At 37.4% G+C, this 26,852-nt stretch overlaps 1 protein-coding gene across 1 annotated transcript in view; it reads right to left on the bottom strand.

Annotated features, from left to right (window-relative positions):
- LOC117318679 overlaps window positions 1-26,622 on the bottom strand; it is a gene marked incomplete at its 3' end in the record, with an annotated part of 48,975 nt that extends 22,353 nt beyond the window's left edge. Inside the window, exons 1-5 of the mRNA XM_033873639.1 lie at window positions 26,597-26,622; window positions 25,596-25,794; window positions 20,981-21,169; window positions 17,933-17,962; window positions 97-129 (exon numbers count right to left, since the gene is read on the bottom strand). Of these exons, the coding sequence (XP_033729530.1) occupies window positions 97-129; window positions 17,933-17,962; window positions 20,981-21,169; window positions 25,596-25,794; window positions 26,597-26,622 (477 nt within the window). The remainder of the gene's footprint in view (window positions 1-96; window positions 130-17,932; window positions 17,963-20,980; window positions 21,170-25,595; window positions 25,795-26,596) is intronic.
- Between the last annotated feature and the right edge of the window lie 230 nt (window positions 26,623-26,852).

Below are 26,852 nucleotides of genomic sequence, written 5' to 3'. Positions count from 1 at the left end.
TGGTAATTCAATATATATTTTTGCATTGACAAACATAGATGATTAAATATTCCTACACGTGTGTAGTTTGAGCATAACATTAATCTATTCACTTACCTTCACATCGGCAATTGCCTTCTCATTAGCCGCCTAAAAGAAAAGGTTGTATTACAGTTTTTGCTTGTGAAAAATAGAAACTGATCAAACTGAACCATCTTATATTTTCATTGTAGCGATGAGCAGTGAAAATGTTATATTTTTCAGTGAATTCTGTTTTACAATAAAGTTGTAGAATTATGTTTTGCAATAAGGTAAATATTATAAAAGCGAGCATTGTGCCATTAAGAAAAATGATCAACCACTTACCGAACTTTTTGATACCCGAAATAAATAAACAAATACATGGAGGAATAGTACGGTGAGCACGGAATCAATTTCATATTTATAAATTTATTAAATGTAAATGCTTTAAAACACATTTTACTACGGTCATATTTACTTTTCTGAACAGAGATCATGACTTGAATGGCATTGCTTTTCATACAATGGATATTCCATGATGTTAAGCTATTCATATAAACAACCAATATATTATTTCGGAAATGTACGCAACTCTCAATGCTTTATATTTTTAATGTTATAAGCAATATGTGTATTTTTTACGTCGTGAAAATTCGTGCGATCGGATTAAGGAAACCCATATGTTAAAAAAAAGTTTCAACAAAATATGTTATCATGTTTTATGCAAGATGAATACCCTCACGATGGGATAAATAGATTAAATGGATGATTTGGTGTTCATTTCCACGAGCTATGTTTGTGCCAGGAACGGCTAAGTGCAATCGTGACGTCAGAGGAATAGGGACTATTCCCGGTATTGGCTTAAATGATGTGATTTCAAATGAAAATCGAAGTATTAAACTGCCTTCTTTTGTAATGTTATTGTCCTGTAATTTTCACAGAATTGCATGCACGTTATAATTTCACGCTATTATTTATTTTGTCTACGTTCCTGTCAGAATTAAAAGACAAAAACTTTCTAAACAAGGCAGTTTAATGCATAAATATCATAAATGTGTTATTCTGATGTTTGGTTCAATCACAGAACTTCATGTTTACCAAAAATATGACTACAATCTTTATGTGCCATGTAGTATCACGCGACAGGACTATTGTGGATATTATGGTAATTCAATATTTTTTTATATTGACAAACATAAATGATTAAATTTTCCTATCAAAAATTCAGTAAGGCAAGGTTGTCCGCTATCTGCGTTACTATACGTGCTCGCAGCTGAACCTTTAGGTCAAGCCATACTTAAACATGATCAAATTGCTGGTATTTGAATTCCTATGAGTGATAACTCTGCTAAAATATTTCAACATGCTGACGATTCCACACTGACATTGTCCAATAAACCTTCTATTGATCAAGCCTTCAAGGTATTCGATAAATATGGCAGAGCTTCGGGGGCTAAAATAAACAGAGAAAAGTCAGAATTATTGTGCATTGGAAGAGGACAAATGTCAGCTGCCGAATCGCAGTCTTTTAATGTTAAATTATTACAGGAGTCGATTCTAGTACATGGTGTATGTTTAGGTCCCAATCATCAATTATGTGAATCTTTGAACTGGGATTCTAAGGTTGTATCTGTACGAAATATTTTAAACATGTGGTCTCAGAGGAAATTAACCGTCCAGGGTAGAGCTACTGCAATCACCTCATTATTATTATCAAAATGTTGGTATACTCTGAATGTTACAAGTATTCCTGAGAGGTACAAAATTCAATTAAAAAAAATATGCTTAGATTTCCTGTGGAGCAACGGTGCTCACCTGGTTGGCTACAAAACCCTTATAGGACCTAAGTCTGAAGGGGGATTACAGTATCCGGATATAGACCTAAAATTGAGATCCTTCAGAATAAAATTTGTGTTCAGATTGTTTTATAGTACGGAAACAACTTCTTGGAAAGAAACATGCAAGTATTTTTTATCTAAAATTGGTGATATGAAACTTGGTTTAAGTGTTTTTAATTGCTGTTTTAACTCAAAATATCTTCAATGTATCCCACCATTCTACAGAGAAATGTTACTAGCCTGGTCTGATATTTATGCCTCTATTATTTTGGAAAAAAGGCCGGAAAATATTTATTGTCAGCCCGTGTTTTATAATCCATTGATTGTAAATGAATATGGTACCACTTTATCTGAAAAAATATTTATAGATGCCGGTCTTGTATGTTTAAAGGATTTTACTTACGAAGTTGTAGAGGGCTTCCTTCCCATCAGTGCAGTAGTGGAATTAGTCCAAGAAAATCATCCAGACATCAAAACGACAGAAATACCCACTAAGTATTTAAATATCATTAGGCAGTTGCCTCTAGAGTTTTTAAACACCATTGTAAACAACTGTTACATGTGCAGTGGTCTGACACAACCCGTTATATCACTGAATATGAATGAATCGGGGTCACGCACTGTCTCACGGCACACACGGGATATCTATCGTGTCCTGGTAAGAATGCACTTTACGACACCGGCCGCGTTGTCGTTCTGGTCGAGGTGTTTTCCGGCCCAACGGGTGGATACTATTTTTCGAGCTGTACATGTGCCTCATTACCCGGTCGAATGTGTTGAACTGCACTATAAAGTTGTTCATAATACGTTTTTTACGAGACAGAAACTTCTAAGGTGCGGTTTTTCGGATTCGGCTGATTGTCCGGTTTGTCAGAAACAGTCAGAAGATGTATTTCATCTATTTGTATACTGTCCAGAGCTATCAGTTTTAAAAGGTTTCATGGTTGAAATATTGGAGAATCTGTTTTCGAAAGTAGGTCCAGATAATGCTAGCTCACTTAATTATGAAAGACTTATTATTCTGGGTTTTAGTGAGAAATGGAAATATGTGAATGGCTATTTTGTTAATTTCATTCTTAGTGTGGCGAGGTTCTGCATTTATAAGCGTAGGAATATGATGATACTCAGTGAAGGAAATGTTCCAATGTTGCGATTTTTTAAATTTACAGTGAAAAAAGTCATTAGTTTTATTTTCACATATTATCGCAATCGGGATAACATGAAGCTTTTTAAGAAGTATTTTGTAAATGATAATAGAATGGTTTCTGTCGATTTTGATGGTGTTACTGTTACTCGCTAAAGCTCGTGTCTTTTCAAAATTAAAAAGTTAACAAACTTGAGTTGGATCAAAATGATAAACAATCACCACTCGTTGGGGAACCTCTATTTGTTCGCAAACTTCTGTAAGAATCCGCTACGCGGATTCATACATTTGGCAAACAAACTAAAAACATGACATCAATGCTTAAATAAAAATTCATAAAGGTGTATTATTAATAATGGACATATGTCAGGATTTTTCATTCTTCACCGTGGTTGTCGTCAAGGCGACCCATTATCTCCCTATATTTTTATCATAGGTGTAGAAATTCTATCATTAGCTCTAAATCCTAGGAAAAACCTTCATTTTAGGTCAATACGGAGATGATACATATATGCAGTTAGATGGATCTAGTCTATCTTTATATGCCACAGTTGAAACATTAAAGCTTTTCTCTCATTTCATATCAGGTCTTGCCCATTCTTTATTCCCTATCAGCTATGATGGTTGGGAAACTTTTGACAAGCTCATTCTTTCTATGGTAGTGGGAAAAAGCTTGGCTAGCCTCCTCTTTCCTCCCCCTATCAGATATGGTAGTGGGGAAGCTTTTGGTTAGCCCATTCTTTATCACTCTCTGAACTAGGTAGTGGGGAGCATTTGGTTAGCCCTTTATTTGTATGGCAGTGAGGAAACTTTTGGCTAGACTCTCCGTCCCCCCTATCAGCTATGGTAGTGGGGAAACTTTTGACTAGCCCATTCTTACCCCCTATAAGCTATGGTGATGGGACAACTTTTGGCTGGTCCATTCCTCCCCTCTATCAGCAATAGTAGTGGGGAAACGTTTGGCTAACACGTTCTTTCCCCCTATCAGCTATGATGATGGGGAAACTTTTGGCTAGTCCATTCTTTTACTCCTATCAGCTATGATGACGGAGAAACTTTTGGCTAGTCCATTCTTCCTATGGTAGTGGGGTAGCTTTTGGCTAGCCCCTTCTTCCCCTATCAGCTATGGTAGTAGGGAAACTTTTGGCTAGCAAATTCTTTCCCCTATCAGCTATGATGATGGGGAACTTTTGGCTAGCCCAATCTTTCCCGCCTATCAGCTATGGTGATGGGAAACTTTTAGCTAGCCCATTCTTTATCACCATCTCAGCTAGGTAGTGGGAAAAGTTTGGCTAGTCCATTCTTTCTATGGAAATGGGGTATCTTTGGCTAGTCCCTTCTTCCCTCCTATCAGCTATAGTAGTGGGGAAACTTTTGGCTAGCAAATTCTTTCCCCCTATCAGCTATGATGATGGGGAACTTTTGGCTAGCCCATTCTTTATCACCATCTCAGCTAGGTAGTGGGAAAAGTTTGGCTAGCCCATTCTTTCTATGGTAGTGGGGTATATTTGGCTAGTCCCTTCTTCCCTCCTATCAGGTATGGTAGTGGCGAAACTTTTGACTAGCCCATTCTTGCACTCCTATCAGCTATGATGATGGGGAAACTTTTGGCTAGCCCATTCTTTCTATGGTAGTGGGGTATCTTTTGGCTAGTCCCTTCTTCCCTCCATCAGCTGTGGTAGTGGGGAAACTTTTTGGCTAGCCCACTATTTCCTCCCTATGAGCTATGGTAGTGGGGAAAGTGTTGGTTAGCCCCTTCTTTACCCTCTAGCAGCTATGGTATTGGGGAACGTTTGGCTAGCCCATTCTATCCCCACTTTCAGCTATGGTAGTGTGGGGACTTTTGGCAGCCCAATTTTTTATCACCCTCTCAGCTAGGTATTGGGGATTTTTTGGCTAGCCTCTTCTTTTCTCCTGTCAGCTATGGTAGTGAAGACACTTTTGACTAGACCATTCTTACCCCTAACCGCTATCACTTTTGAATTGCCTATTCGCTCCACCTGATCAGCTATGTAAATGGAGAAACTTTTGATTTGCCTATTCTTTCAATGGTAGTTTGGAAACTTTTAATCAGCCCATTCTGACCCCTATCAGCTATGATGAAGGGGAAATTTTTGGCTAACCCATTCTATCCCCTATCAGCTATGGTAGTGGAAAAACTTTTGACTAACCCACTCTTTTACTCCTATCAGCTATGATGATGGGAAAACGTTTGGCTAGGCCATTCTTTCTATGGTAGTGGGGTAACTTTTGGCTAGCCCTTCTCCCGCTCATCATCTATGGTAGTAAGAAAACTTCTGGCTTGCCCATTCTTTCCCGCCTATCATCTATGGTAGTTTGGAACATTTTGACTAGCCCGTTCTTTCACCCTATCAACTATGGTAGTAGACGAACTTTAGGCTAACCCATTCTTTCCCTCTATCAGCTATGATGATGGGGAAGCGTTTGGCTAGCCCATTCTTTCTATGGTAGTGGAGTAACATATGGCTAGCTCATTCTTCCCCCTATCAGCTATGGTAGTGGGGAAAATTTTGGCTAGCCCATTCTTTCCTCCCTATCAGCTATGGTAGTGGGGAAACCTTTGGCTAGCCCCTTCTTTACCCCCTTTCAGCTATGGTATTGGGAAACTTTTGACTAGCACATGTTTTATCACCCTCACAGCTAGGTAGTGGGGACCATTAAGCTATGGTGATGGGGCATATTTTGGCTGGTCCATTCCTCCCCTCTATCAGCAATGGTAGTGGGTAAACGTTTGGCTAGCCCGTTCTTTCCCCCTATCAGCTATGATGAAGGGGAAACGTTTGGCTAGCCCTTACTTTCCCCTATCAGCTATGGTAGTGGAGAAACTTTTGACTAGCCCATGCTTTCACTCCTATCAGTTATGATGATTGGGGAAACTTTTGGCTAGTCCAACCTTTCTATGGTAGTGGGGAATCTTTTGGCTAGCCCATTCTTTATCACCATCTCAGCTAGGTAGTGGGGAACTTTTGGCTAGCCCATTCTTTCTATGGTAGTGGGGAAACTTTTGGCTGGCGTCTTTTTTCCCCTATCAGCTATGGTAGTTTTGAAACTTTTGACAAGCCCATTCTTAAACCCCTGTAAGCTATGGTGATGGAACAACTTTTGGCTTTTCCATTCTATTCCCTATCAGCAATGGAAATGGGGAAACGTTTGGCTAGTCCGCTCTTTCCCCCGATCAACTATGGTAGTAGGTGAACTTTAGGCTAGCCCATTTTTTCCCCTATAAGCTATGGTAGTGGAGAAACAATTGACAAGCCCATTCTTTCATTCCTATCAGCTATGATGATGGGGGACATTTTTGGCTAGCCCTTTCGTTCCCCCTATCAGTTATTTTGATGGGGAAACGTTTGACTTGCCCATTCTTTCCTCCCTATCAGCTATTGTAGTGGGGAAACTTTTGGTTACGCATTCTTTCCCCTTTTAGCTATGGTAGCGGGGGAACTTTTGATTCTTTACTGCATATCAGCTATGGTAGTTGGGAAACTTTTGACTGGCCCCTTCTTTACCCCAAATCAGCTATGGTATTGGGGAAACTTTTGGCTAGCTCGTTCTTTCCCCCATATCAGCTATGGTAGCAGTGGTAGTGGGGAAACGTTTGGCTAGCCCGTTCTTTCCCACTATCAACTATGGTTGTAGGTGAACGGTAGTCTAGCCCATTCTTTACCCCCTATCACCTATGGAAATGGGGACACTTTTGGCTAGTACATTCTTTCCACCTTATCAGCTATGATGATGGGGGAACTTTTGGCTAGCCCATTTGATCCCCTCTCAGCAATGTTAGTGGGGAAACGTTTGGCTAGCCCGTTTTCTCCCCCTATCAGCTATGGTAGTAGGTGAACGGTAGTCTAGCCAATTCTTTTCCCTATCAGCTATGATGATGGGGAAACTTTTGGATAGCCCTACTCCCCCCTTATCAGCTTTGGTGGTGGACAAACTGTTGACTAGCCTATTCTTTCACTCCTATCAGTTATGATGATGGGGACACTTTTGGCTAGCCCATTCTTTTAATGTTAGTGTGATAACTTTTGGCTCGCTCCTTCTGCCCCCCTATCAGCTATTGTAGCGCGGAAAGTTTTGGCTAGCCCATTCCTTCCCCCTATCAGCTATGGTAGTGGGAAACGTTTGGTTAGCTCATTCTTTCCCTCTATCAGCTGTGATGATGGGGAACTTTTGACTAGCCCATTCTGTCCCCCCTATAAGCAATGTCATTGGAGAAAATGTTGGCCACCCCATCCTTTTTCCCCTATCAGCTATGGTGATGGGGAAACGTTTGATTTGACCATTCTTTCCCCCTATCGGCTATGGCAGTGGGGAAACTTTTGGTCATCCATTCTTTCCCCTTTTAGCTTTGGTAGTGGGAAAACTTTTGGCTAGCCCATTCTTTCCTCCCTATGAGCTATGGTAATGGGGATACTTTTGCTTCTTTACTCAATATCAGCTATGGTAGTAGGTAAACGGTAGTCTAGCCAATTCTTTACCCCCTATCTGCTATGGCAATGGGGACACTTTTGGCTAGTACACTCTATCCCCTATCAGCTATGATGTCGGGGGAACTTTTGGCTAGCCTATTCTATCCCCTCTCAACAATGCCTGTGGGGAAACTTTTGGCTAGCCCATTCTCTCCCCCTATCAGCTATGGTAGTAGGTGAACGGTAGTCTAGCCCATTCTTTTCCCCATATCAGCTATGTTGATGGGGAAACTTTTTGATAGCCCCTACTTTCTCCTTCAGCTATGGTAGTGGAAAAACTTTTGACTAGGTCATTCTTTCACTCCTATCAGCTAAATGAGGACACTTTTGGCTAGCCCATTGTTTCTATGGTAGTGTGATAACTTTTGGCTAGCCCAGTCTGCCCCCCCCCCCTATCAGCTATTGTATTAGGGAAACTTTTGGCTAGCCTATTCCTTCCCTGTATCAGCTATCGTGGTGGGGGAAATTTTGACCAGCCCATTCTTTCCCTCTACCAGCTATGATGATGGGGGAACTTTTGGCTAGCCCATTATATCCCCAATATCAGCTATGGTAGTGGGGAAACGTTTGATTTGCCAATTCTTTCCCCCCTATCAGCTATGTTACTGGGGAAACTTTTGACTAGCCCATTCTTTCCCCCTATCAGCTATGGTGATGGGGAAACGTATGATTTGCCCATTCTTTTCCCCCTATAAGCTATGTTACTGGGGAAACTTTTGGCTAGCCCATAATTTTCCCCTATCAGTTATGATGATGGGGAACTTTTGTCTAGCCCATTCTTTTCCGCCTATCACCTATGGTAGTGGGAAAACTTTTAGCTAGCCCATTCTTTCCCGCCTATTAACTATGGTAGTTTGGAAACGTTTGACTAGCCTATTCTTACCCCCCTATAAGCTATGTAGATTGGACAACTTTTGGTTTATCCATTCTCCCCCCTATCAACTATTGTAATAGGTGAACTTTAGGCTAGCCCATTCTTTCCCCCTATCAGCTATGATGATGTGTAAACTTTTGGATAGCCCATACTTTCCCTCTATCAGCTATGGTAGTGGACAAACTATTGACTAGCACATTATGTCACTCCTATCAGCTATGGTGATGGGGACACTTTTGGCTCGCCCCTTCTTCCCCCCTTTCAGCTATCGCAGTGGGGAAACTTTTGGCTAGCTCATTCTTACCCCCTATCAGCTATGATGATGGGAGAACTTTTGGCTATCCCATTATATCCCCCCTATCAGCTATTGTAGTGGGGAAACTTTTTGCTAGATTAATCTTTCCCCTATAAGCTGTGATGATAGGAGAACTTTTGGCGAGCCCTTTCTATCTCCCCTATAAGGAATGTCAGTGGTGAAACTTTTGGCTAGCCCGTTCTTTTCCCCTATAAGCTATGGTGCTGGAGAAACGTTTGATTTGCCCATTCTTTCCTCCCTATCAGCTATTGTAGGGGGGAAACTTTTGGTTACCCATTCTTTCCCCTTTTAGCTATGGTAGCGGGGGAACTTTTGATTCTTTACTGCATATCAGCTATGGTAGTTGGGAAACTTTTGACTGACCCCTTCTTTACCCCAAATCAGCTATGGTATTGGGGAAACTTTTGGCCAACTCGTTCTTTCCCCCATATCAGCTATGGTAGTGGGGAAACTTTTGGCTAGCATTCTTTTTCCCCTATCACCTATGGTAGTGGAAAAACGTTTGGCTAACCCATTCTTTCCCGCCTATCAGCTATGGTAGTTTGGAAACTTTTGACTAGCCAATTCTTACCACTCTATAAGCTATGATGATGGGACAACTTTTCGCTTCTCCATTCTTCCCTCCTATCAGCTATGGTAGTGGGGTAACTTTTCGTTAGCCCCCCTTTTAACCCCCGTATCAGCTATGGTTGTGGGGGTACTTTCTGCTAGCTCATTCTTTCCCCCTATCAGCTACGATGATGGGGGAACTTTTGGCTAGCCCATTCTTTCTACGGTAGTGGGGTAACGTTTAGCTAGCCTATTTCCCCCCTATCAGCTATTGTAGTGGGGAAACTTTTGGCTAGCCTATTCTTCATCACCCTCTCAGCTAGGTATTGGGAAAATTTTTGACTAGTCCATTCTTTTCACCCTATCAGCTATGTTAGTGGGGAAACGTTTGGCTAGACCCTTTTCCCCCTGTAAGCTATGGTAGTGGGAAACTTTTGACTAGCCCTTTCTGTCACACCTATCAGCTATGATGATGGGGAAACGTTTGGCTAGCCCATTCTTGCTACGGTAGTGCGGATATTTTGGCTAGCCCCTTCTTTCCCCTTGATCATCTATGGTAATGAGGAAACTTTTGACTAGTCCATTCTTTCACTCATATCAGCTATGATGATCGGCAAACGTTTGGCTAACCCATTCTTTATATGGTAGTTGGGAAACGTTTTGCTAGCCCATTCTTTCCCCCCTATCAGCTATGGTAGTGGGGAATTTTTTGGCTAGTCCCTTCTTTTCCCCTATCAGCTGTGGTGATGGGGAAACTTTTGACTAGCCTATTCTTCCTATGGTAGTTGGGGACATTTTGACACGCTCATTCTTTCCCCCTATCAGCTATGCTGATTGGGAAACTTTTGACTTGCCCGTTCTTTCCACCTGATCAGCTTTGGAGATGGGGAAACTTTTGACTTGTACATTCTTTCCCTCTTTTAGCTATGGTAACGAGGAAACTTTCGACTAGCCCATTCTTTCCCCCTATCCGCTATGATGATCGGGGTATTTTTGGCTTGCCCAATTTTTCCCCCTATCAGCTAGTAAGCGGTACAAAGATAGGTATGATAGGGGGTTAGAGAAGCTACCTTAGAAGTAGGACCACGGGTCTTGCCCGTTCTTTCCACCTGATCAGCTTTGGAGATGGGGAAACTTTTGACTTGTACATTCTTTCCCTCTTTTAGCTATGGTAACGAGGAAACTTTCGACTAGCCCATTCTTTCCCCCTATCCGCTATGATGATCGGGGTATTTTTGGCTTGCCCAATTTTTTCCCCTATCAGCTAGTAAGCGGTACAAAGATAGGTATGATAGGGGGTTAGAGAAGCTACCTTAGAAGTAGGACCCCGGGTTTTGATGAGGAACGTTGGTATATGTGGGAAGCAAAAATTGACTGACAAATGGGCAAAGGATCCCTACCTTATCCTTAATGTACCAAATGTTGATATGCCCGTATACAAGATCCGGATAGTGTCGGGGGAGGGACTTATAAAAACTGTACATACGAACCTGCTTCTCCCTTTCATGTGGTTACCCAGAAGAGAGGGTGCCCGGGAACCAAGGGAGACAACCCGAAATCATCAGAATGCCAGAATAGAGTTCCTCCTCAACTACTGGCTCTGATAGCTAAGATGAGGATGGGAGTCAAGCACCCAGATATGTTATTCCTGCTGGGAGACCAAGACGCACTGTTGCTGAGTCGCGACAGCCAGTGCAACCACATACTGTTAGTTGAGGGGATTCTCCGAAACAGGGTAAGAAGGGTGTGTGTCGAAATTCTAACACTGCAGGTCATTTGGAAGTTAGAATATTCAGATTGCAATAAAGAAAGAAACGTTCTATCGTAAGCAAGTGTGGACTAGGGAAAACGGGAATACAAAGTAGATACATACAATGAAGCAGTATCGCCTACAACAAGCATCACGTTAAAATAACTATAAATTAGAATGGAATAGAAGCATTAGGAATTAGGAATAGCAAGTAAGAATAAGAAATTAGAAGTTGGATTGAAATATAAGCATTAGGAATGAAGAATAACAAAATAAGCGAATGTTGACCCTGTCGGCGTTCCATAGTAAAGGGCAGCTAAGCACTTAATTTATGCATCGGAAGGCCTGCACATTTCCAAATTTTGTATGTATCGGAAGGCCTGCATATTTCCAAATTTTCGCAGTAATTTGCTACAAATTATACACGAGTTTTTCCCTTTCTAACTTATATTTCCATACATTCTGATCTGCCCCTTTCAGGCAGCTAGTAATTATGGGTAAAAGCTTTCCGATGCGCGCCATTAAAAAATTGTAATTTGAAGTTTTCTACTATTTTCATAATTTTTTTAGGCCTTCTCACTTAAGATCAATAAGATACTTTTGAAGGACTCGCAGAGTAGAAGAACGTCCCAGCGACGCATCGGACGGGTTTTTGAGCCCACCAGTCTCAATTTAAGATCTGATTCTCTGGCACATCGAATTCAGGCTAAGTACATGTGACTTTTAAATATAAGCATAGCTAACTTGACCCCACGCGTGTAAATTTTGGGTCATAGTTTTGTTCGTAGACTTTTTGATTATGTGCATGATCATATTTTGGAGACATTTAACCTCTCTCAATGCATTGTGATCGGTTTGGGGATTAGCGGAGCAACGGTGGACACGTTTAAATATAATGTGTCTGTCTAACGGAAGATAAACTCTTTTCAACCGCACATTATTATACTTCAGATCGGCGGTAATTGTTTGTGCAATGACTCGCCCCGATCAGCTGGCCTATAAGATTTTAGATTTTGCCAAACACTTGCAAGATAGTTATGGATATGATGTTTATGCATGTGAAGTGTTCCCCAGACCACATCCTCGAGGCATGAGCCCGAGTCAATATGAACACGCAGAGTCGCAACCAATAAGTCACTGCATGTTTTGCTAACCGAACATGACCATGTTTATATTTGGCCACACCATCGAATTTTTAATAGCCCACTGGATCTTTTTCTGCGAGATGGGTGTCATCTCACTGGTAACGGCATTAAGAAATTCTTTCGGGATCTTCGCCTTGCCATCATGCATGCCTGTCGACAGTTGTCACAGGGTAAGTTTTGAGTATGGGCGACTATTGTACTAACCTAGATCGACTGTATTATACCTGTCCAGGGTTTATTAATGTTACCTTAAAATAGTGAGAAAGTGATATCCCATTATATTTGGCTAGGTGTCCACAAGTAATTATAATCTGGCATGTTTTAATTTTGTATGCAAGTTGTATTGCCCAGCATCTTGGATATAGCAGCAATGCAAATTCTTAATTAAGTTTGGTGATAAATAATCCCATTGTTGTATCCAGAAGCTGACATTGTTGTATCTGTCCTAATCAACATATTTTATTGTTATTTATATCAAAATCAGCCCGGTGTTGTATATTGGAGCTGTCAGTGTAGTATCTGTCCTAATTAACATATTTCTAATTGGATTTAATTATACATTATCCTGGCGTAGTAGCCGGGAGCTATCAGTGATGTATCTGTCCTTATAAACATATTTTTAATTTAATTTAATTTAAAATCATCTTAGAGTTGTATCTGGGAGCTGCTAGTGTGGTATCTGTCCTTATTAACACATTCTAATTTGATTTAGTTAAAAATCATCCCAGTGTTTTATATGGGAGCTGACAGTGTTGTATCTGTCTTTATAAACATACTTCTAATCTGATTTAATTAAAAGTCATCCCAGTGTTGTATCTGGGAGCTGACAGAGTTGTATCTGTCCTTATAAACATACTTTTAATTTGATATAATTAAAAATCATCCCAGTGTTGTATCTGGGAGCTGACAGTGTTGTGTCAGTCTTTATAAACATACTTCTAATTTGTTTTAATTAAAAATCATCCCAGTGTTGTATTTGCTTGAGCTGGCTTCTTTAATTTCATCCATAAAAGATATTTCTTGTATCTGTATACTTATAGCCGTCATACATCATGATTTTTGTTCTTTGTTTTGGAAATATTGTTTTATTTGGCAATCTTATATCTCTGTGTTTAGCTTTAGGCGAGCATTCTGCTCCCTCTGTTTTACCATTATCTGAATAGCATATCACTAAATATAGCCATTGTGGGGAAACCAGCAGTGTTTCACAGGCTGGTTTTGTGGCGGAGTTTGGCAGCCCCCACACAGGCTTTTGTTGTAATTGACTACCATTGTCATTTTGAGATGTTTATTTTTGGACGTTTTTTAATTATTGTGTTATGCTATGTTAATTTTGTATTGTTAATTTGTACAGTAATATGTTTAGAATTGATATTAAATGTCACCATATGCCATATATGGTGTCCATTTTCAATCTATGCATTCTTTTTGTTGTCTTGACAGGACCGAAGATACATAAATAAGGCTTTATTATTGTAATTTGCGGAAATTAGATGTTGTCATATTTTATCTCGTTTCAAGTTACAAATGCTGTTACTTTTTCGACGGGATGGCGTCATCAACATTTCACTTTAAAGTTTTATTTTGTAAGCCAAACTTTAACTAAACTTGGTATATAGATAGATCACACAGTGGACATCTCGACCAAATCGGGACTTTTGAAGTTTTGTGTTTAATTTAGTTTCGCACAAAGTTCAAGTGGGGTGACCCCTGAAGGCGTGTCACAGAAAGAATGAAGTGTAGTGAGGGGCGATAACTCTGATTCAGAGTGGTTTTTCATCAAAACCACTCAATATCTCAATTCCGACCAATAAGAAGACTCTGTTTCGGTCCCAATGAAACAAAATCCTTAAAGTTGAATTTGCAGTCGCCTAAAATACCTAAATGTACATACGAAATTTAATAGAAATCGAACAATATCTTAATTTCGACGAATCAGAGGCCAAAAATTAGCGGCCATATCGTTTAAATGTGGAAGTAAGGTTACAAGAGTAACCTGTGTCCCATGATGTACCTACAAATCATTTCATCAAAATCGGACAATATCTTAAATTGGACCAATCAGGGGCCTGGAAATGGAGGTCATCTCGATAAATACGAAAGTCACGTAACGAGAGTGACCAGTGTCCTACATGTATGATGTACCTACCTACTAAATTTTATTAAAATCGGACAATATTTAAAATTGGACCAATCAGAGGTCAGTAAATGGCAGTCATTTTGTTAAAAAAAGTTAGTGAGGTGACAAAGAGTGAAGAGTGTCCCATTTGGTACCTGTATCCTTATCAATTTTCATCAAATCCGACAATATCTAAATTGGGACCAATCAGAGGCCAGTTTATGGCGGCCTTTTTCTTTAAATGTGAATTTGAGCCAGTTTATGGCGGCCTTTTTCTTTAAATGTGAATTTGAGGTTACAGGAGCGACCACTGTCCATACATGTGCTTACATACCAAATTTCATCAAAGTCAGACAACACCTAAATGCAGACCACTCAGAGGCCAGGAAATGGTGACCATTTTGTTAAAATGTGAAATAATGTTGCGAGAGGGGCCGGTTTCTTATGATGTACCTACATACCAAATTTCATTGCAATCGAACAATATCTTTTGGACCAATTTCATCGAAAAATGGGGAATCACTCGTTCACTTGTAAATCTTCCGGATTTTAAGGAATTTACACCCCCCCCCCCCCCCCACCCCCAATATTTTTAATCTTGAAGGAAAAGGGGAATAATTCACATTACGAGACATCACCCATAGAATTCAAAGTCAATATCAGTGTCTGTGTCAGTAGTCAATGTCGAGAAAATTGGAGATGTCTAGGTATTACAATTTTTTTCTAATTTGAAACATGTTCAACTTCTTATAATAAGTGTTTCTAATCACTATAAAATTCATGATCGATAGTCACAATTTCTTAAACTATCTATGATCAATTATTGATCGATCAAGAATAGAAAGAAATATCTACAAAAACATTAAAATGAAAAATCATTTAATAATTACTTCATAAGGAAATTAGCAAGTTTTTAAAATGTTTTAAGTGAATTTCAGCGGTAATTTTTGTAAATAAAGCTTAACCAAGTATACGAAATATTAATCATGTTATTCTTTTCAAATCATTTTTCTCGATATCTTGTTAGGTTTCAGTGTACATCAGTTTGGCAGGTTTCCGAAAATTAAGTGGCATCGCATACTCTTACATATATTAAATCTAAATAGATGTAAATATTCGCCTTGTTCCTGTGCTTCTGTATTTAAACTGTATGCAGATGACATCTCAAAGAAGACTAATTTGTAGAACTGTTACCATTAGATCCTGGTCAATGTTTGCATTTGTCAACTATTTTTCTATAATACCTTTAATAGCAATAAGTTGAAATAAGTTCAAATTCAAAAGATAAAAAAAAGAAAAATCAACTACACATATTTGTACATGGCTCGCTACCCTAAAATAAATGGATTTAACTTAGTGCGACACAATGAATGCATAATTGTTCAAAAACTTTTACAAGAAAAATACGACATGGTTCCACTTCCTAACATAGTTAATTTAACTTAATGTGACAAATTAATTAATTGACATAATGTTTTTTCCTTTGGCACATGTAAGCAAAAGTTTGAAATATGTCGATATGGAATTTTTAATAAAGTGACTCACAGATATTTGAAAATTTACTAATTCATAAAATTGCAAAGAATATAGCTTTGCAAAATTGTGATAGCTTAAAACCTGGTAACTTTTTGACTTTGTCATATAATTTCCCATCATATATTTTTTGTAATAAGTTGAAATTAATTTAATTTGATGTGATAGAAAAATACATGACATCTTTCTGAACCCAAAGTCACTGAATTTAATTTACTGCGACATCATCATTGACAATATTTTAGCATATATTTGTCAGAACATCTTTCTTGCATATATATTTTTCTTCGGTGCGTGAAGGTGTAAGGTTTAAATATGTTGTATGGTATTTGAGGCAACAATAAATGTAAATTTTCTTCATTTATATATTAATGCAAAATATGATATAATTTGACCCTGTCCTAAGAACCATTTAAATAAAGCGCAAGTCAGAGACTTTTAAACTTAAAGCTTTTGCATTTCAAAATGTAGAGCATTTGATTATAAATATTTCATTAAAAGTTGAGAAAAAAATCTATTGTTGAAAACCAGTTGTTCAATATACTGTTAGTGTGTACTGAAGTACATCTACAGTAGATCAAAGTCCCTAAAAGTTCGTGTCATCGTAAGCTAGAAATATGTATGTAATATCCGTGATATGATTCTCGAAACGTTGCAACTCGACATAAACAAACATCAGCTCATAAAGATATCAAAACATCTACATGCATCAACTAACGAAACAGTAATTTCATAAAAACAAACAAGCAATAAAGAAAATAAATATTACATATTTAAGCGTCGCCTGTCTCTAAAACGTTAATGAACACGTATGCCATTTACAGAAGGTTACCTGAAGCTTGTCTGGGTTGACGATGAATTCTGATCCTGTCAAGCAACACATTTGGTCATAGTAGAACAGCTATAACCTGCAATGTGGTGCTGACAGTAAAATGTAATACTGGATTATTTTTTCCGAATTTTGAGGGCGATTTAAACAAAGTCTTTTGGTCAAAATGACGATTTTTGCATGTTTGACCCGAAATATCTCTCAAAAAACTATTTGCACTGGGATACCAGATACACTCAGACGTAGATCGTGCCGAGTTTTACAATGATGCAAGAAATCATCCAAATCCTGTGAGACATTTTTTCGGCTTCCAAATCGCTATTTTATCCGGCAAAATAGGCGAATTAGCTCCTGTTATCATTACGTTCCGGAAGGAACGATAACGGGTTATCGTCCCTTACCACACTTCATTCATTCATGTTTATTCATGTTACTTCAACCAAGCCTGGGATATAGTTGCATTGCACTATAGACATGTTAACACACACAACATTGATCTTATTATCATTATTTTTTTGCTGTATTTTTGGATTAAAAACTTTTGTGACATTGAAATGAATTTTGTATTGCTTCTCCAATTTGTTTACAAACTAGTTTATAGCCATATTGGAATGAATTCTATAATAAATCGGATGCATCTTCCTCTCACTTTTCAGAAAAAGTGATTATGGAGGTAAAACTGTCATATTTAGAGTAATTTTGAGAATTTAGAATTTTGCTATATTCGGTATTTGTTTTCCAATGCATGAATATTTACGTATGCCTATATTGTATACAGAGTGCTTCCATGGAGGTTTTTGGGATTTTTTCAAAATAAGGGAATTTTAGAGAATTTAATGTTTAGTCTGGAATGGAAACTTAATAACACCGTTTGATTTCAGTCTCTGTTGTTTGTGTGTGTGTTTTTATTGGTTTTTTTGTTTTTTTTATTTGTTTCTTTTTTTTGTATTTTGTTTTTTGTTTTTTGTTTTTGTTTTTGGTTTGTTTGGTTGTTTTTGTTTTATGTTCTTAAGAGGCATAAACCACATTTAAACTTGACAATCTGTAAAATTGCTCACCCTTACATTATAGTAATGTAATAGTTGGTTACAATCAAAAGGCTATTAATCTTCAACTATGTTGAATGCAAGGTCTTTGCATTCCAGTACTTTCGGTACTTTGATTCAATTTGTCTACATTCATATTGGAATTATAGAACAATAACAATTTTTGTTAGTAATGTAGTATTATATGACTTGGCGTGGATGTTATTGTCATTTATGTTATTTCTTTAGATGGACATATAACAGCATAAAATATTCTTACACATGTGTAGCTTAAACCTAATATTTAACTATTCACTTACCCCAAAAGCCTTTATTGCCTGATTATTAGCCTGAAAAATAAAAGTTTGTATTACATTTTTGCCTGTGCAATATATAAACATATCAAACTGAATCATCTTATATTTTTACTGCAGTGATAAATAGTAAAAAATAAGGTTTTCGTGAATTACCTTCCTTTTGTCGCCTCGGCATGGGCGAACAAATACCAGGCGAACTACGTCTTATCATCATTACATGTCTAATAATAGGCTTTATTTATTCCTATAACATATTGAGTCAACGACTCGTCTTACATATGGTCGAGCAAAATGTACATTTTTACAACAAGAATAATGTATATACATCATGTACATCTATTTCAACAACACTGTTTACATAAATAGTTCAATCGGTTGTCATTTCGACGGATTGGCCTAGGTACTTTCCAGTGGAAAGACTATTTTGAAAAGTACCTCTCACAGATTGTTGTATATATGTCAACTTTACCGGCTTTCAACTTTTCTAAAATTTTCTCAGTATATATTAAACATAATGGTCCAATTTGCAAAATATTTTGGTTTCACAAGAACCAGAAGTAGTTGTACCAATTCCGTAAAAAATGAGCATGGCTTAAAATTGGTTTAATTATTTAAGTCGTATTGGGGTTTAAGATTGTGTATTTTTTTATAGGTATTTTTTTCTTACATAAATGCATCTATGATTTGCAATTAATATCACTCTAAAGAAAATGATAACTTTTTGAAGCAAAAAAAGTTTATTATGCGTTATTTTGACAAAAAATGGAACCCGTCGCACTCCCATGTAGGGTGATATTAAAATGGTCATAGAACAGGCACTTGAGACCTTTTGAATTGTTTAAATATATTCCATGGGTTGTCCCATATAGTACTACAAAATCACCCGGTTATTACTAAATTGGCTCAAGGGCAAAATTTAATGTAACCTGTAACAGGTATAGTTTAGCATGCTTTCGTGATGCAGGCATAATTGAAAACAAAATACATACAAATAGTTGGTAATTAATAATAGTCGATATGTATCTACTACGTAGCCAATGACCAGTATGGTCAGTTTAAGTTTTAGTTAAGCCGGCGCCAAAAATAGTGATAATCCCAAAATAGTGCAATATTGCGTATTCTTGCGTGAACAAAGTTTGTTGTAAATAAATCCATGGAATTGAAGCATAGTAATTACACTGTAAATCTTATTTCACGTACAAATAAGCCTTCGATTTTGATTCAACAAAATATGTGGCAAACAATGTAAGCTGTATCACAGATCCAATGCTGAATGATTGTTTTGATGATCGAAATCGACCAAGCTCAGCTTTAACTTACAGTTTGCAAACAAAAGGGGCACCAAGAAGGAATTTCACTTAACACAGAAAATACGTTTCAGGTATTTTTATCACTATCAATCGGACATCATATATTTGGGGAAAAGTTTTGACGCTGATAAACAAACCAGCATTATACATGACTCTACTTTTTTTCATTAGTCCTACCATCTACATTAATTAATTGCTCATTACAAAAAAAAACAAAAACAAACAAACAAAAGAAAACAAAAAAAACAACAACCTTAAAACTGAAGCTAAGCTAAAATAAATCATATGTTCATATTTATCATCATGCATTCATTCGTGTATCAATATGAGATATGTGTGTATATAGAGAGAGTATACATAAAGAGAAAGGCCTATAACAAGGAATGGTGAATATTGTAAAATTAAGGGCTTATATCGCCACCAAACACAGTGAAAGAGGACCTTAATATTCTGTAAGAATAGCTGATATATTCCGCAAACACAAACCATTTTAAAAATTATAGAATTTGTACAAATCCTATACTTGAATAAACGAATGTTAAGAATGGTTTAATATCATGTATATAATGCGAACATTGACATAAACGATACCAGGTTCGTTCATGGCAATATGTCTAAAGCGTAATTTTGGAAATTTATGCCTCATGCCTGTGATTATAATGATATCAATCACCTAATAAAACATTTTAATTTCAGTCCTTGTAAATGTCAGATATAGTTCAGAGTTGAGCAAGACTTCAAATTTCCAACAAAATTATTTCCAATCCAAAAAGAACATAATACAAAAAAGAAAGTTTATTTTACAATATTAATTATAGTACACTCACAGAGGCGAATGTGAAGGAGGAAGGTATTCAAATTTACAATTTTAACTGAGAACCTGAAACTCCTACAATAGACATTATCAATGGAGAATGTATTTCATTTAATTCACTTAATTAAGTGGGTTAGACTTTATTCTTAAAGTTAACCCTACCCCATGACCATAACATTTTACTGCAAAATTGGAATAGAACTGATTCGGGGATTTTTGAGAAGTCGAATGTATAATGTAATATGTTTCTGAAAAAAATGTTTACAGCTCGCTATTATCACTCTATCATCCAAATAACACTATCAAATGATCTGTAAACTTTTCAATATTGTATCAGATATTGCTGTTAATGAAATACTTCTGGTATTTGGCACAACACAACACCAAATAAACCTACATAAATATATGTAAATGTTAAGTATTCTAACCATCGCTGTCTCTATTTTCTGCATGAAGAATGAAGAAAATAAAAAGTAAATGTTTGAGACGTCAGGTGTACTTTTCAGGGGACAACCTAATAATATAGGTGTCTGAAGCACTGTTTTATAATAATGAAAACAGCAGGTCCTGTATATCCGTTCGCCTGGTGCATCAAAGCATAATAGTAATGTGGTCTTTACGAGGTCTGACATTTAGGAAAATAATCGCCTCAACGCAAATATATATCACAAATATTCATTTCATTAATTATTTTAGCAATAGTATGCTGTTGGTATGTTTTCACATACTTCGACATTTAGGAATAATATTCGCCGCAACGCACGTATATTTCACATATTCATTTCGAATTTAAAGATTAAATATGTAATTAGCTCCCCTCCCCCGTTGTCAATGTATCTCCTGTAATTCTTGAGGCCGATTTTATCTAAACGATATTATAATATCATACATTGATGAGTGAATATGAAATACTTTTATAATACTCACATTTGACTTGGTAACTAGGTCTCCAATAGCAAGAGCCCGGTTACTAGCAACAGCTCCGACTATGGCACCACCAATTAAGACAGGAGCAGCGGTGGCAGAAAACAATCTAGCAGCAACATAGGCTCCAGCTGCGCCCGCTCCTAATGTACATCCGACGGTCATAGCAGTTTGTTCAATTTTAGATGATTTCTAGAAAACAAAATTTTAATCAAAGACGGCGTGCACAGAGAATGACTGGATTTCAACGAATAATTATTGTTTTTTTCTTAATTTTGCTTCATATAACTCACTAGTTTACATATGTATATAGTTATTACATTAATGAATATGAATGTGTATTAACTACCATTGTCATTTATAGATGTTTATTTTTGGACGTTTTTTAATTATTGTGTAATGCTATGTTAATTTTGTATTGCTAATTTGTAATATGTTTAGAATTGATATTAAATGTCACCATATGCCATATATGGGGGCCATTTTCAATCTATACATTATTTTTGTTGTCTGTGACAGGACCAAAGATGCATAATGATTTCTATATGATCTAAAGCAACTCTGATTACGACATCATTTATATCAAATAAAACGCAAAAAATATCTCCTAATACATGTACATTTGGTGTCGATATAATAATGCGGTATAATTGTCCAGAGGTCCGAGAGGAAATATGACAATAAATGAAAAATAACGTCGTGAAACTAGACACAGCATACACAGAGTCATTGCAGAGGTCTAAAGAGTTTTCACGTGGCTAAGAGAATGAAAACTGCTAGGAACATTAGCTTCATCTTGCCTCCACACGAGAACGCTCGAGAACGACACAGTTAAAAGGCACGAGTAATTCTTTCAGTATCCCATCACACAGAACTTTTAAGATATGTTTAAAATACACTGTAGCATTGAAATGTATGTTATGTCAAGGCTACATGAGTTCATGTACATATCCGGAAAGTCATTGACAAAGGACGGATATTCACTATCAGTGAAAGTCCATCAGCGTCAATCTAAAATATATTCTATATTTCATAAATGCAATATAGCTCAAATGGATTATAATCTACTTGTGTAGCATGATCTTATGTTTTGCCATCAGCAATCAATTTGGAGCTGTTTTGTGATGGCATATTTCTATCATCGTGTTATTCTAGGTCGCGTTACGAGTGACGAATCATGACCTGCAAAGTAATTTTTCACGTAAACTTCGCTTTTGCCCATATATGTCATCTAGATAAGTTAGTTTTGGCGAGAAAAGTTACACAAGGCCTTCATGGGACATTTCTGGACTTACTTTCCGCTTCATACATGTACTATCGGTGTGCAATTACAGCAAGTCCAACAGACAAATAAGTACAAAATATAGGAACTAATCGTGTAATATTCATAAGATAGTTCAAATTAATGATTAATTGGTTTTATTCTTGATCTTTTGTTCCTATCTTTATTCGAAATTTTACGATATTAACTAATACATCAGGCAACAAACACATGTACAGCCACACCACATACATGGAAACCGAGAGGAAGGAGAAGAACACAGGTATACGTCTACACGATTTTAAAACGAGATATTACAGTATTACATGAAAAAAACTAAATATGTATGAAACTATTGTTTGGTATAAATACTATTTATTTTCATTATAACCAATATATTATATAAATGATCTGGTTGTATCAGTTGTATTATTACTCGACGTGTCAATATGATTATCTCGACGTGTCAACATGATTATCTCGACAAGTCGTGTTATAACTAGACGTGTCATTATGCTTATCTCGACAAGTCGTGTTATGACTCGACTTGTCAACATAGTTATCTCGACAACTCGTGTTATTACTCGATGTGTGAACATCCTTATCTCGACAAGTCGTGTTAAAACTCGACTGGTCAAGATAAGTATCTCGACAAGTCATGTCACTGTAATGCGACCTCACTTAACACGATGGCAGAAATATGCCACCATACTCCATACTGTTGTGCCCAGGTCGTAATTTGCACATACAGACTTTTGCTGAAAGACGACCTGCCACGTCGTCTGAAACTGTTCGTTCTTCTAATCCGTTGAATTTCCGAAAACTATTATCTCGATGATTCTCATATCCTTGTCGTTGACTTGAAGGTTTGATATCTATTTCAACATGATCTCAAAAACCACCAATAGCAAGAATCATTACAGGCTAAGGTCTTGAACACCTACAGTAAAAGTGATGACTTCACTTTTTCGCAGGAATTCCCGAGTGTGTTCAAGCCATCTTCTTGGTAAGGATATCAGTCCTGACATTGAGCCGGTTGTGACAGGGAGGGATAAACTTGTTAATCACTTAGCCACCAAGTCACCAGCTGTTATCAACGATTTACTCAAAATCATACAGAACATGTCCAATAACTTGTCACCGCTTGTATTAACCTTCGACAACATGGATGATGAAGATTGCCAAGCTTGGAAGGCTTGGATTGTAATCAATTCAATCAAATACACGATGCATGTTCCGAACATATTACTAGTACAAAAGCATTGTCATCAAAGAATGCCCTTCTGCTGTTTTGGGTTAAACTCAAAACAGACACATCTTTCACTCAGTTGGCTTCTCTTTTCCGCATTCACAAATCGAGCGTCAGCAGAATTTTCCAGATCGTTACAGATGCTCTAAATCAAGCCGTAGTCCCACACATCTTGGTCCGGATCACGTGTCTAGGGCGCAAGCGTTGGATCACAATACAGTTTTTACAAAAACATTCTTCGGCAACAAAGTCACTGTAATATTTGATTGTTCATATATATATATCGGCAAAAGTGAAGAAGTTTCAGCGGAAAAGTTACTGCGGTAAAAAAACGCAACTACGTGAAGTTTATGAGTATTGTGTTCCCTAACGGTTACGTTCTAGACACCGTCGGCCCATTTCTTGGTTGTGATAATGACGCCAAAATCACTGACAAGATACTTACCTCATTACAAAGTCTGTCAGGTATCCCAGAGGAAGATGATCAGGTAATCATAGACAGGGGTTTCCGAGACATTTTGAGCAAACTATCAGACGAGAGATACGAGACTCACATGCCGACATTTCTCAAGCCTGGACAATGATGGTATAGAGGCAAACACAGACGGGTGTATCACTAAAACAAGATTGGTGGTCGAAAGTTATCACTCTCGTTTCAAGGAATTCAGATTTTTTAACTGAACTCACATCAACCTACTACATCAAAAATCTCGAAAGTCTTCTGAAAAGTGTCACGGCATGTCTGAATTGGCTACGTGGACCCATATATCAGCTTTCATCAACAAATGCAGTCTGAAGATGAAGTCACTTCTAAACAAGTCCAACATCCTAGCAGAGCGTGTTGAGAAAGAGCCAGACCTATCACGGAAAGCCAAATCCCAATGGTAGAAGCTAGAGGCAGCCCAGCTCCAGTTCCCACGTCTTTACCAAGAATATCTAGAAACTCTGGCATGTGGGACGTACCAGGTGAAGTTGGCCCCCGGATACATATCGGAACATTTGAAAACAGATGGAGATTATGAAGTCATGGCATACCAACACTCTTCTGACCTGATTCAATGTCAAATCCGATCTCGTCATTAATCGCAAACGAAATACAACATATGGATCCAGTACTCAGTTACCGAGCAACCACCAATACAGAATTACTACTGTACGTGTCCAACCGGTCAGAGGACTGTTGGTATGTGTGCTCATATCGCCAGTGTTCTCTTCTACCTTGGGGTCTATGGCCATAGTCAGTCTCGAAAACCACTTCGACAAACCAAGTTTATGCCACAGATGAAGTAAATAGCCCGCTAATACATATAATCCAGAATGTAGGGAAGATACTACATTGAATGTTTCTGATATACACAACGTAACGTCATTGCCATTCTTCAAAAATGATCGACAGCGTCTAGAATGTAACTGTGAAGGAACATAATACTCATATATATATGATATTAAGTTCTAAATACTCAAATAATACATGATGAGCTGAATGGGCAAGAACAAAGCACATTAGTTGTACAACAAAGTCATGGAGATAGGAAAATTGGTAAAGGGACTAACATTATCCTGACAAAAATCTTGAAACAAATAGTTTCCTTGAAGGCGAATTCGTCCAATCGTATTTCCTATAATATTTCAACGTATTTCTTGCCCGGACGAGATGTCTTCACAAGCATGCAGTGATTTCAGCACTTAGATCTATATGAAGATTTATGGGGGGTTGACTAATAGAAGTTGCGAAAACGAGGCATATCCAGTCATTCTGAAGCGCAATTTTTTTTCATGGATTTCACAAATGAATGGAGATATTTTCTATCGACAAAATTCGATAGTACTCGGGGTTTGAATTAGACAAAATGCCGTTTAAACGTGGATTCAACTTTACAAAAAGCCTGCTTGAATAAATTGTCCCTTTAACCTATCGTGTCACTCACCACGAACTATTACATTCAAAACAAATCGTGAAAAGTATGCCGGTTTTCTCCACGATACCATTTTGTAAACTGTTCCCTCAGCGGCTCAGCCTGTTTAGATTATAAAGTTATTCGTTATCAATTTAACAAAGAAAGCGAGTATTCAAATTTCGACATTTTTGATAAGTGAACATAGCTTACAGAATACTTGGTTCCAAGGTAGTAGGATCCAAACAAAACAGCGCCTCCTACCAACACAGGTCCCAAAAGGGAAGTTGCAGCCGATTCTGATCCTTTTGCCGCCACGCATGCTGCTTTCCCTGATGCTGCTTTCCCTGCTGCAGCAGCATATGGACAATTCATACTTCCTACAATAGAAGCAGCTTCATTGGCAATCATTCTACAAAGACAAATGCATTACGATCATAGAATACATTATACATTATAAATTTAATGAGTTTAATTAATAAGTTTTTCGTGGTTTGCTGTTAAAGCATATAAGTACATACATAGTATACAGGCCTGCCTTGGGCAAAAGCCCAGGGCAGAATATAGATGTTCCTCTGACTCCTAGGTAGTCTGACCAATTAACGGGTACAAGCTGGTCCTTTTATGCATGTGAACAGGAAAATTCTGCTGACACGTACAATCATTAACCTTTTGAACTATATTACATCACACTATTACATGATCTTACAGGGAAAATGACTGGCCAGTTGATTATAGGCACATAGGAAGGTCAACGGGTAATTACATATGTAAATCAATACACTTTGGGCAGGTAGACACAAGGGTCAGGCAGCTTATATATTAATCAATTTCACTTATTACAATATAATATGGGTATATAACGCTTCGCAATGAGTAGTATAATTAGACTGATTTAAAACTTATCAAATCTATCTTGCATATGATGTTAACATCATAAAATAATATCATAATTTAATTTACTTGAAATGATCGAAAATAACACATCAACATGTGAATTCAAATTCAAAATCATTTGAGATAAAGCTTCTTCAAAACGATGAAAACGTAAATGACGAACATGTCGATTCACAGTAGAAGTAGAATGAAATTACAATAACTCCGTATTGAACCACGTGATGTCTTCTTTTCTACGGATATTGACACGATGATATCAAACAAAGACATCGGTTACGTAGGTAGATACTTTTACCATATTAAAAGTTCAAACTGACTCTTCAGTGATCTCCAGAGGCGGCATGATGATTTTCAGTTCTAGTATGTTGGTGGAATGATGAGTCGTGCCATTGCCAGGTGGACATCAGTGGTGTTAGTTGGTTGTGGACAGGTCGCATTTAAATAAGGGGTCACAATTTACAATTTTGCAGATTTAAATTTCCTCCTAATATATGTAAAAAATTGCCGTACAGTAAAACTTGTATTTTTTTAATGCCTTGAGTTGAAATAAACGATATAAAATGTTGTAAAACA

Source organism: Pecten maximus, unplaced genomic scaffold (genome assembly GCF_902652985.1).
Source record: "Pecten maximus unplaced genomic scaffold, xPecMax1.1, whole genome shotgun sequence".
NCBI classification, from domain to species: Eukaryota; Metazoa; Mollusca; class Bivalvia; order Pectinida; family Pectinidae; genus Pecten; species Pecten maximus.
Note: the sequence above shows the minus strand (reverse complement) of the source record. Positions and strands in the feature narration are given on the sequence as shown.